Source organism: Populus trichocarpa, chromosome 19 (assembly GCF_000002775.5).
Source record: "Populus trichocarpa isolate Nisqually-1 chromosome 19, P.trichocarpa_v4.1, whole genome shotgun sequence".
In the NCBI taxonomy this organism is placed as follows: domain Eukaryota; kingdom Viridiplantae; phylum Streptophyta; class Magnoliopsida; order Malpighiales; family Salicaceae; genus Populus; species Populus trichocarpa.
In genome coordinates this window covers 9,229,006-9,242,092 of record NC_037303.2, presented here as the reverse complement: position 1 = coordinate 9,242,092, position 13,087 = coordinate 9,229,006, and the positions used below count along the sequence as shown (strand labels likewise).

At 32.4% G+C, this 13,087-nt stretch overlaps 1 protein-coding gene across 3 annotated transcripts in view; it reads right to left on the bottom strand.

Annotated features, from left to right (window-relative positions):
- The window catches only part of LOC7455213 (THO complex subunit 2), a 28,138-nt gene extending 17,526 nt beyond the window's left edge, over positions 1–10,612 (bottom strand). For all 3 annotated transcript variants that reach the window (XR_008058227.1, XR_002979346.2, XM_024591376.2), the window contains exons 1-12: positions 10,288–10,612; positions 10,087–10,212; positions 9,818–9,859; positions 9,041–9,100; positions 8,861–8,923; positions 8,371–8,451; positions 4,485–4,556; positions 4,348–4,395; positions 4,171–4,239; positions 3,931–4,064; positions 1,964–2,039; positions 1,511–1,704 (exon numbers count right to left, since the gene is read on the bottom strand). Coding sequence is in view for 1 of the 3 variants with exons in the window: in XM_024591376.2 (XP_024447144.1) it covers positions 1,511–1,704; positions 1,964–2,039; positions 3,931–4,064; positions 4,171–4,239; positions 4,348–4,395; positions 4,485–4,556; positions 8,371–8,451; positions 8,861–8,923; positions 9,041–9,100; positions 9,818–9,859; positions 10,087–10,212; positions 10,288–10,428 (1,106 nt within the window). In the remaining 2 variants the exon portion in view is untranslated. The remainder of the gene's footprint in view (positions 1–1,510; positions 1,705–1,963; positions 2,040–3,930; positions 4,065–4,170; positions 4,240–4,347; positions 4,396–4,484; positions 4,557–8,370; positions 8,452–8,860; positions 8,924–9,040; positions 9,101–9,817; positions 9,860–10,086; positions 10,213–10,287) is intronic.
- Between the last annotated feature and the right edge of the window lie 2,475 nt (positions 10,613–13,087).

Here is a 13,087-nt window from a genome sequence, read left to right as displayed (position 1 = left end):
ATAATTATTTTCAATACTAAAGGAAAGAAACCAAAGAACATCACTTGACATTTAATTTTACCATAAGTTTTAAATAGCAAAGTAGGTTACAGGAACAAACATCGGCAAAAATAACTGACATGGTATATTTGAAATCAAGAATATCTACCAAATATCTAAAAGTAGAGTCCAAAATTTATTCAATCAATAAGAATCATGGTGCAAAAGGGGAGAAGACCAAACAAAAAGAAAGACAGAAGGAAAACGATGTTAACATTACAATCTGCAGACAATATTAAATCAAAGGTTTAGTATATTCTCAGATGAGAACCACCATTCAAGAGAAAAGGCAGTGGAAAAGTCTTCTAGGTAATTACAAAACGAAGACTAAATCAATAGAATGGAGACCAAGAGACATCATAAGCAGAGAATAGCAAAGCCAAGCAGGAGTTATTTCCATAAATAATAACAAAACAGAATGTTAATAAAAGAAAATATGATAGACATTCAGAGAGCCATCTCTTCATCATACTGCATCGATTCGATTAGAAGAGAGTGAGAAACAGGAGCAACTCTGGAAATCACTCAGAGAAAAACAAAAGTACATGAACATGAAAAAGTTCCTCAGCAATGCAATGTCATTTGTGGAAAACATCAAAGCAGTTGCCAACTGACAATGATGACAATGGTATCCAGAGAAAACAGTGGCAGATCAATGGTAGACATGGATGGACATGCATGAAGAGAAGAAACCAGGTGGACAAGACCTATCCATTTGGACCTTTAAAGCTTTACTTTTCACTTTGTTGAATATGTTTCATGACATTTTCTTGGAGGGATAGGTGACAGTCCAGTGAACTGCATCATCCAATTTCAAGTTCAAATGTAATCTTGCAACATCACTAGAGAACTTTCATGTTCATGTACCTTTGTTTTTCTCATTGAGCTATGATATCTAGAGTTCCTCTTGTTACATGTCCAATTAGGTGTGATGCAATCAATTCAAAGCAAAAACTTTTTATGAATGGGAATTAGCTAAGTAATTCAGGATATTTATAGTGCATCTGTTTTGCTGAAAATATTTTCCTGGATCTTGGAGAAAGAGCTGTTTTCTATTGTTTGACTATATTAGGGAAAACAATTTCTTGAATAATATATTATTTTCATTGGTAGTTGTGAAGTAATGGTGGTAACATGGTGATAGTGGGGTGATTGTAGTAGTCTGGGCATGGTTGCATTGGTATAAAGGTATAGGTGTTAAAGAAGTGGTTGCAATGGTAGTTATGATTGTAACAGGGTGGTGCTGCTGCTGGTGGCAAGGGAGAGGTTGTTGTTGTGTGGTGGTGGTGATGTGGTGACAGTGGTAGTTAAATTGGTCTGTTGATTGTGATAAACATATTCAGAATTGGCAGTCCTATGAAAATATTTTGTCCTCCTCCATGAGGCTAAAATGTTCTCCCCAAAAAAAGCACCATTTATAGTTTACTCGGATTATATTTTCCTTAGAGCAGAATGTCAAGATTAAACCTACCAGTCATCCACAGAAAGGAAACCAGTTAGCAAGCCTAAAGTTTGATTGTTTTCAAGCTCAGAGAATCGTTCGGCTACTGCCTCAGCTTCCATGTCTAAGGCAGCAAAAAGATCTACGGTCACATCTCCTTGTTTCTCATCATCCATGAGGTCTTTTCCAGTAGCAGCCAGATTTATTTTTCCAATTTTGTTAGCCTGCAAAAATTTGCATAGAAAATCAAATCAAGAATGCACAGATTACAGGATTAAGACTAAGCATACTCTGAATAAAACAAAGCACATAAGCACTTCAAACAAACAGAAAAGGAACATGTAAAGCCTTCACTACAAACCATTGATATACACAAATACATTGAACATGATGGTAAAAAATATTAAAAACGAAAACAAAACTGAAAGCAGAAAGACATAGTGGAATACTGTAACAAGGAACAATAAGAATATGGCAATATACCTCATCCAGCCGTTTAGAAGAAAATGTATTATAATGCTCAAAAGCCTCGTCATCCTTGGGAAGTAAATGTGCACATCTGCAATGATGAGCAAATTAAATTAGTTCAAAAGATAAAAAGAACAATCAAATAACCAATTGATACAACAAAGCAAAATAAAAGAATGATCAAATTACAAAATACAAAACATAAAAAAAAAAAGCTGCAGCACAAAATAGAGGCATGAACTAAGGCATAGCGCAGCATAAACTTCAGAACGCTGTATAAAGAAGAAACAGGTAACATATCACAAACACAACAATATTTTCTCACAGCAAAAATCTGATGCGCATTGCCAAAGTTAGCAGCTGAAATCAGTTGTTTGATCAGTGAAGGGTTTTTTTCATCATAATAGGAACAAATTATTAAGTACATGTCTTAATATAGGTAAATGAATGTGATCCTGTTCAGGTTGATTTATCAATTAGGATAAGCCTGATTAGTTACTACTTGAACATTTTGGCTCTTATTTTGTCAGGCACAATACCATAACCAACCTCAATTGACCATCACATGACTCACAACTGCCTCCTAGGAACAGCCTAGAAAATCTAATGAATGAAGGAATCCCAAGTGAACACATGTACATTCAATTTACGAATCTTTTCTTAGAAGTAGGGATCCTTGAGTGATCTACAAGCAATATCTAATGAAAGGTTGGCTAAGCAATGCGTATTAAAATGCCTTGTTGATAAGTGGCAATTTGATGGGCATCCATCCAATCCGATCCAAATGGATAGGTTTTTTAGGTAAAAAATGGTTTTGGTTTGGATTTGGATAAAATCTGAAAAAATATTTGTGCTTATGGTTTTCATGCTATTAAAACCGAAACCCGAACCATATCCAATCTGAAACACAGACACACACACACACATTAAGTACAAATATAATTATAACTGGAAAATATTTGCAGTTATGAGAACCATATCCGATCTAAAACACAGAAAACACACACACACAAGCTCCCACGTTCATGTGTGCGTGCATGTGTTGTAATACATTTTTTTTCATTACTTATAAATACTCACTAACTCTGCTCACAAGCTCTAAATCTAGAACAATCTCTAGCTCTCTGCTTTCTGTTTTTTAACTTATTTAGTTGTTGTTAATAATATGATTATATGTTAATAATATTTTTGACCAATTTATTAAAATTATTGAATTAAAAAATAAAAAATCACGCACTCAATTAAGTCTTTTTGAAAAAATAAGTGTATGGATAACGGTTAACCAAATGGATATTTGAAATCCAATGGTTTGGATATTGTTATCCAAGTTCCTTAACTGATGGGTACTGGATAGGTTATGGTCATCCTACTATCCAAAACCATGGGTACCCGTTGCAATCGATTTTTTTTGGTGTATTGCAAGACTATAAAGACCCTAGTCTAGTATCCTGTAGATAAAAAAAATGCATGATACTCAGCAAGAAATAAATCATCCTCATAATTGAAAATAAAATACCCTTCAAGATAAAGCGCACTCATTTTCTTGTTGATTATCCACTCATTAGACTAGAAGGAACACTATCCTATGCCACACACAAAAAAAAAACACAGCTAAGCATAAGGAACCATGAAATTACAATCAGCTGGTAACCATGAAAGCACTTGAAATAAAATTAAAAATGATTAAAAAAGCATCAATGCTATCTGCAAATTAATTCCAATCTCACACCCAATGAATTCTAATCATTAAATGGATACATTATTTCCATTTAATCAATTCACATAAAAATAACAGGTTAAGTTTCTCTTTTTGGAAACTAGCAAAATAAGTATATTGATGGAATTTAGATGATCAGCTAAAGAACTTCTGACAACTAACAGTTCTTGAAACATTACAAGTATTAAGAATTAAAGTAATCAATGATCACAGAACTTTAAGGAATCACTGTGCTATAGAATAAAAGCTTGGGCAAGCCACTTACATGCTATCAAGATCAATGAACTCTTCCTTCACCAGCAAAGCTGTAAGCTTATAGAGCCCAAATGGGACATGGCTATTTAATTCAATTCGCTGATAATATTGAAACTTAAAACCAAGAATTTGCGATGCATGCGACTGAAGAAAAAAAAATCAATGGTATGAGCAACCTGAACTTGTGTGTTATTTAATCATAATTTAAATTTTGAACATTTATGCCAACCTTAACAACAATGATTCATACCTTAGGAAAGATGGGTATCAATTCCAAAAAGACATTGCTATCAGGCTGAAGTTCAAAATACTCTAAAACCTGAAGATCATGAAATAATTGCAATCCAACAATTAACCTCTGATTATCAATTTCTGCATCAGTACAACAAAGTGAACTGTATGAAAGTAACAAATAGGAACAACTTACAATGTCAAAAACACGATTTGGGTCCAAATCAAAATGACCAATCAATGACTGCAGAGATTGCATTAATAAGATGTGAGAAAAATGAGGGTCAGTCCAAGCTAAATTATAAGTCAAAAAATGCAAGCCCAAGTCAAAACCTTAATGATGCCTATTGTCGCTGCTGATGTATTTTCAGTTGTATCTTCAGAACCTTGATAGAGAAGAGTAACCTGCACATCCACTTGAACAATAAATATCATAACGAAACCTACTGTACATGCGAGACCAATTATGCAGTATAGGCACAAGAAAGCTCACTCATTCGTTGCTAGTTTAGTACATTTAAAATTTTATTATTATTTGATAGCTTTCTAGAATTTATTTTTTGTTAAAAGGTAATATTTCATAAGGATGATTCATAATCTGAGTATCTTTGCTATTACATTGTTCTACATGGACCAATAAAGTTATCTGACCATACCATACCTAAATAGATTGAGTAAAAGAGAATTCAAGTGAAAACAGCTAGCCAAAAGCTTAGTGATGCAGGACAGCCTACTGTGCTATTCTGAATCTGACTTTTTAGAGGTTGTTTAGGGCTGTTATGTTGTGAATTTAAGCTCGAATATGAGGAAGGAAGTGGATGGATTCTAGGATTAACACCTAGAGGATAGAAACACAAGGGGAGATTGAGTCACACAATCTAAAGCAAATTGCTGGAATTTTATTCATCAACTGTCAGTAAATTATTAAAATACTAGATAACCTTTATACTCCTAATCCAACAAGGACTCGTTTTCCTATATAAGAAATCTATTTAGAATAAGAAAAAACTAAATAAGCTAATTACTTTAGAACTAATATAATACTAAACAGAAAATAGCCTAGACCTAGAAAATTTTCCAAGACTTTCCAGAAAATCTGAAAATTACAGAAATACCCTTCTATACAAAAAGATATTATTCTTCCTTCTTTTGCAGTCTGCGCCCTTGCTTGGCAAAAACTCAACCTCGAGTTTTGAAGTGTCGATGTAGCAAAACCCACATAATGTGCAGTGACCTCCATTAAATATGAACCACTTTGTAGGAGACAGTAATGATAATATGAATTTTGTGCTATAAATTTCAAAATCAAAATCATGAACAATGACTCCATTTGCATTGCCAGTTGCACTTTGTCCTTGCTATCATTGCTTTCATTAACATTCTGCTCATCAACATTTTTCTTTTGTTTGGCTACATCAAGTGCAACACCTATTTCTTTAAGCTTTGTAATAAACTGATTAGAGAATGCCTTTTCTCGTTCACTCTCCAAGTCATTGTCAATCTGAAATACATTTGTTTCTTGTAGAATCTACCCTTCGGAAAATAATTCCAATTTTGTCTTGTCAGCAAAAGCAGGTTGCTCTATCTCTTTTGCATGCCATTTTGTAGTTTCAGCTTGCTGATTTTGCTTCTCAAGTTGCTGATTAAGATTTTCAGTACCTTCTTCCATGATTCAGCATGCCATTGGGATCTGTTGCTTGATCATTAGCCAACCCTTGCAAACCTCGATTTCCAATTTCAGTGCTAGGTTTAGGGGTTGTTTCAACAGGATACTTGCTTAGAACAGCCTTTGTCAAACTATCTAATGCTACTTGCACCCTACCAAACCTAGCATTGTGAGATGTTTCCATTGCATCCATCCTATCATTTGTAGACTTAACTCTTGCCCAACTGCTTGCATAATGCTCTCAAACTTAGAATTCAATTCGTTGACAGACAGTCACCATAATTGAAGTAGAACGCATCCTAGGATCTTGAAGCTCTGATACCAACTAATGTAGGGCAGCCTAGGAGGCTGTTCTGAATCTGACTTTTTAGAGGTTGTTTAGGGCTGTAACGTTGTGAATTTATGCTGGAATATAAGAAGGATGTAGATTGATTATCAGAGTAACACCTAGAGGATAGAAAAACCTATGCTTTTCACCTAGGTTCTTAGGAGTCACACCTAAGGGGAGGTTAAGTCACACAATCAAAAGCATATTTCTGGAATTTTATTCATCAACTGTCATTGAAATATTAAAAGGCTTATTTTAGACTACATAAACCTTATATAGAGATGCCTACTCCTGGTCCAACAAGAACTTATTTTCCTATATAAGAAATCTATTTAGAAGAGGAAAAACCTAATAAAGCTAATTACTTTAGAACTAATAAAATACTAAATAGAAAATAACCTAGGCCTAGACATTTTTTCCAGATTTTCCAGCAAATCTGAAAATTACAGAAATACCCTTTTATACAAAAGGACATCAATCATGATTTTTTTTGTTGTCTGCATCACTTAGGGAACATACTTGGCATGTAGAGAATAACTCGACAAGTGCATGTGCTTTATAATGGAAGACAAAAAGACAAACTTCAACAAACCAAACCAAAACTAAAGATAAGCCATCCCAGCTTCTATCAATCATATAGGTGGTAAAAAATAATCTAATCTTAAAATTCAGCTCTGACCCAATAAGATTTGCCCCTTGCAGACTTCCACTTGATATAAGACTCCAATTCTAAGCATGACCAAGCAAAGCATTATAACTAAGCAGCAAATCATGCAAACCTGACCAAAAACAGCAAGAATATGATGCATAAAAATTGTTTCTATTGCATAGAGTAGTCTCATCAGGGATGCAGCATTACAGCCTCATCTACTTTCATAATATTTTTCATTTACTTGATCAGGAAAAAAAAAAAGGACACCCCGATTTGATCATGTCAAGATACAATTTTACAAAAGTAATTTAACATTTGATGTAATATATATACAAACATTGCTCAAAAGAAAATCACAAATAAAAAGCTACATTCCAAGCAAAACAAAATATCCATACAGCTCAAGAAAATGCTCCAATCATTTATTACATAAGAGATAGAGACCAAGAAAATAATCCCCTCAAAAATAGCTAGTACAAAAAAAGTGCACAAGAGAGCCCACTTGTTAAACAGAAATAAACAGAGGGAAAAACGGGGTGGAAGAGACTAAGAGAAAATTAAGATCTTGTTACCATAAATATAGCTAAAGGGTAGCTGATTGGCTGCAACTAATTGTCGGTAACATGATAAGGCGCATTACCTAAGCTAGGACTGACTGAATAAACAGATGCTAAGAAATATTTCCTTTGCACCTAGGTTTTACAGACACAAACAAAATCTCAAGTTTCAACATTAACCACATGGAACTGTTTGCTATAACTCCAAAAATATATACATGCAAACATAGGCTACACTTTTAATTCAGATATCTATTAATATTTTGTGGACGTAGACACAAACACATCTTGAGAAATGTCCCAAAGCAAAATAAACATAAACGGTGAAGCACAAGTAAAATAATGAAATGTTATTTTTTTAATTCTTTGTTTTCAAACAGCAGTCCTCTATCAAGGAAAAAAATGGAGCCTGTGCATTTTTCATTCATCTAATAACAGCCATATTTTGACCATTCTTCAGTTGGACAACTTTCACACAAACATGATTTTTCACTGTGTTCAATGCACAATCTAGACTGTCCAAATTGCCAAGTTGCAATTGCTTTGTCACTCCAATTCCAAGGTGACATACAGGATTAAATTAAAGAACTTTATGGGATACACTATCAGCAGTAAGAACATGATTTGTTCTCATGCAAGCAAACCATTTGGTTATTAGAAACATAAAACGCAGTTCTGATGATGAACTATTGCACTATTAAAAATACAGTTATCAAAGAACCCAAGAGCAAACAGTTTTAGAGCCAAATGTGCCTTGCGTAGAAAAATCTATTGGGTCGAAGCAATAATGTACCTCCCAATATAGGTATACAGATTAAAATTAAAGAAAGCAAACCTCTACTTGAAAGCCTCCAATATTTTATATGATGAGAGAAGAATCAAACAAAAAATCATATAGTGATATGACTAATTGCAACAAATGTTCCCTCCATTGGCATACATTTATAAAAGGGTGATCAACAAATTAACTTGAAAACTTTACAAAGAGCAAAGAAAGAATCAAATATTTAGCATACCAGTTTGGCATAGCCCTCACTCTCTTCGCGGAGAAGGTTAAATTTTGTTTGCTGATAAAGAAGACGTGTGTTTACCCTGACCTGAAAGCAATAGAAAAATATATCAATTGCATGCAGGATTAAGTAGTCTCATAGAACTCTAATGCAAACTGCTTCAAGTGATTATCATGGTCGAAAAAAATAAAATGATTAACTCATCAGCTGCAAAAACAGATCTTCCATGTCTTCCTCAAATTTCATTTGAACGAGTGCAAGATCAATTAACTCATCCAAACATTGACATAATTTCTTGTTATTTATGAAAAGCAAAAAGCTATATGCTAATCAACATTCAATGATCAGATCAGGCGTTCGGAAACAAAGTCCAGAGGATGTGCAGGGGATTAAGTTTACTGAAGAAACCAGGCTGGATATACCCAAAGTTGATGAAAGTAATAGCTCCAAATTCAAAACAATAGTTTTGTGTTAGTGAACATTTTAATTAATTCACCTCTTTGCCCTTCAAGTCTTGAGCCTTTATCTTTATCATTTCAGCTTCCCACAGAAATTCCTCCTGCAAACAGAAAACATGTACTTAAAAAAAAAAATTTTACTAAGGTCTAATGAGAGACCAAATAAGTGTTATGAGATGATGAGCAGCAAAAACATTTTAAACGAACAAAAGATCCACCTCACAACGCTCTTGGAAAAACCTCAATGGGACCAATGCAGATTCGACCAGCCATTTTGCCTGAAAAGAAGGAAAGGACTTTATATTAAATAATGACTGCATAGTAACACTCAAATGGGGGAGAAGCATGGAAAGCCAAATATCAAAAAATGAAGAAGATATAGGTTATCCCACACATTAATAAATAATTCAGTACTGTGCAAGGTATATTGCATGTTTATGTTAACAAATAAATGGCATACAGACACTGAACAAACAGAAGAGACTAGACAAACAAAGCATTTGACTCACAAGTTATACTAAATGCAAAAGGCACCACCCTACAAGCCCCACGGCATCATACTGAAAAAGGACAATCCAAGCAATACTTATGTTTCCTTTAGGATTCTCATATATGTTCCATCCAAACCAAAAAATGATGCATGGACAAGAACAGGTAACCAAATACACATCATAGCATGGCACTATCAGTATATAGCAGATGATGCTTTAGAATAAGAGGGAAACATTTAGTAGTGAAATTCACATATGTTGTAAGACTAAATTTGGAGGGTTTCCAAACACGAATGCTATGGTTGAACTGATAAAGTGAACACAAAATTAAAGAGCATGTTCTGCACTAAGCAATGTGAGATTCACAAGTATAAAGCAGATAACTGGAAACATCAAAATAAATAGCAGCAGCAGCATAGAGCAGTTATTTCCACGCAACAAAAACAATCAGAAATTTGAGCATCAAACATACAAATAAAGCCCTTAAAAATTATCAATACTAACCAACTTTATGAGACGAGAACGGTACTCTCCAGACATTGTTAGCTGCAAAATCAGTCAAGCACATGAGTTTATAATAAAAATCATTGATTACCACAGATAATAAGAGATCAAAAACTTAGGTTCCAAAGCCACAGTGTAGATTAAGCAATACAAAATAGCATATCAGACAATAATGATGATAGTTATAACTATGTGAAGACAAATAAGTCAAATTCACGTTAACTCTGATATACTCGATCATAAAAGGAGAGGGACCAAAAAAAACCAACATCTTGAGCCATTTGAGTAATAATATCAGCGAAATTCGAACCCAGCCCTACGGCAGACACTTTATCAACAAACTCCACAGAATCCAGAGCCGCTTTGCACTTTTGAAACGGCAGTTCTCCTCGAACCTAAAACAATCAATCGAGACATATTCAAGTAAAAATAAACTCAAATTGGAAAGCAAGTATAAATAATAGTAGTACCAAGTTCCAGGAGAGCTCGTAGAGAAATCGAAGAATAGGCACAGGGTGAGGGAGACGGAAGCTATGGTTTCCGCCCTTCAATTCACGGAGAAATTCTTCAGTTACATACAAACACTCCATGGGAGGGAGAGTTGTTGACATGTTTTTTTTTTTTCAGTCTTTATTTTATATTTTAAAAAGAGTTATGATTTCTTTTAGGGTTTGGAGAATTCAATTCAATTCAATGGGATCATGACATAGCTTTGTGGAGGAAGAGAGGGGGGAGGGGGAGTGAAGTAAACCCTAAATGAGACGATGAAATGATAGAACAGAGGGTGCTTGTCTCAGTCCTCGTGTATGATTCAGCTGTGAGCGTAAAAGTTAAAACGCTGCGTTTGAAACTTGGATGCAAGAGATGTTTCGCATTAAGTTTCAACCTGTTTTTATTTTTTGGTTAAAAATTGAATTTTATTTTTAAATTAATTTATTTTAGTATATTTTTTTTTGGTATATAATGATATTAAAAAATAAGTTATAAAAAATAATATATATTTTGAAGAAAAATTATTTTAAAAAGTATTCTCAATCATATTCTCAAACGACTTGTGTGTTTAAGAACACGATTGAAATTGCATTTTTAAAATTTTGAAAAATTTATTTTGCTTATAATTAATTTTATGAATATTTTTAGATTATTGTGTTGTGTTGATATCAAAAATAATTTTAAAAAAAATATTATTTTGATGTATTTTCAAACTAAAAACACTTTAAAAAACAATCGACACTACACTTTTAAACAGCTCATACCAACCATCATTTAACCCGCGCTCCAGTATGGATAGCATTCCAAGTTAATTTCTAATGCAAGAAAAAAAGACATTAATATAAATGCATTTTAGATTATTGTAAAATTCTTTTAATTAAAAAAATACTAAAATAAGGCCTTTTGTTATTATTGTTCACCTCCTCACACGATATTATGGATTGGAGCAGTATTTTTTTAATTTTGTATTTGATCTTCAAAATTTTATTTGGCGCAATTTAACTCTTTAAACATAAATTAGCACCCAATTACATATTTTAATAGGAGAAATTGTTAAATTAAAAGATAGGGGACTGTAGTGAAAAAGATGGGTAAAATAGGTGGCGGATTTAAAATTTGTTTCAAAAGTTCATTTTAGTCCCCCATCTTTTTGAGTTATTAAGTAACTAGTCCGTGTAATTTTAAAAAATTCAATTTTAGTACCAAATTTTATTTTCCTTATTTTTCAATTCTTTTTTGGTGGGAGGAGTGAGAGGGAGTCGTTGGATTCTAGCGTAGAAAGAGAAAGTTGTCGTTGATGATGATTTTGGCCACTTAAACGATCGAATTTTATGCAATGATTCTATATGATAAGGAGAGTTCAGATTAGTTTTTTTTTACCTTCAAAGTGTCTTAAAAAACATATTTGAACTCGGGAATATTTAGGTTTCGGGTTAATGTTAGGTTTTTTTGGGTCCCATATGATGACAATTCCATATTATTATTTTTTTTTGAAATGGTTGGGGTGGATGTCGTCCTCCCCCATTAACTCTAAAAAGAAAATAAAGACGTGTGTGCGGCTGTTGCTTGATAGGCCATGTGCTAAGCTTAGCTTAGCAAGCTCAGCTACACATTTGGCCAAATTCTTCTCTTTTAAAATATAATAAATTTTTTCTTAATTACTGTCTTATTTTACATGTATTTTTTTAAATAACTTTTTGGGTTTATGATTTAATTAATATTTTTTCTTTGTGATTTTTTTCTCTTATTTGGCCATTTTTAGATTGTGATTATTTTTTAGCGATATTGTGTGTGTTTAATTTTTAAAGAACTTGGTATGATTCATCTATAATTTTTCTAAAATTTTATATATATTAAATTTGTTTTTTTGTAAATATTGATTCTTTTTTAAGATTTTTAATACATCCGGTTTTGCATAGTATTTTTTTCTCTTTTATTTTATTTAATAAATTTTATGTGTGTGTTAGTTTCTAATATAAATTTATTTTGATAAACAAATTCATTAAACACGACCACATAAATTACCCGTGTTGCGATATTAATTATCTTGATCTATATTTATCTTTTAGTTTTTTCAATTTTGTTTGTATTTATTGTTGATGAGTCTTTTTTTTTCATTTTTTTATGCAATGCTTATTGATTTGTTTAGTTAGATGTGTGCATAACTTTTTCGAATTACATATTAGAATTGTTTTATATAAAAAAACATGTTGAAAATTTATGCAAGATCATATTTGTTTATTATGTTTCGAAGTTTTTTATTTGATCCTTATTCCTATTATTTCTTTTTTTCTCTTTGACTCTTTTTTTTAATAAAAAGTTCATTATTTTTAATTTCACCCTTCAATTAAAGTTTATAGTGTATTTTTTTTATTTTATTCTTCATTCTTTCTATTTTTGTCATGTTTTTTAATGTTTTTATTCTTTTCAATTTAACTCTCAAATTGAAAATTTATTATTGCCCTATGATTTATTTTTATTTTTTTGCAATGTTAACCCTTTTTTTATTGTTGTTTTTTATTTTGGATTTTTGTGTAGTTTTTTGGTGTAATTTTAGCCCTCACAATTATTTAATCTATACTGCTTCCGATCTAATGACCTAGGTCATGGTTTGAAAAGTTAATAAGCTTTGAAAGTCTTTTTTTGTCTTATATTTTTCTTTAAACATAGTCGTTCGATAATTTTTTTTAATTTCTGGTTTTTTTTAACCCAGTTATCGAATTTCTCTTACTTCTTTAAAAACATAAACGTCTCTTAAGCTTTTTTCGCAGTTAAAAA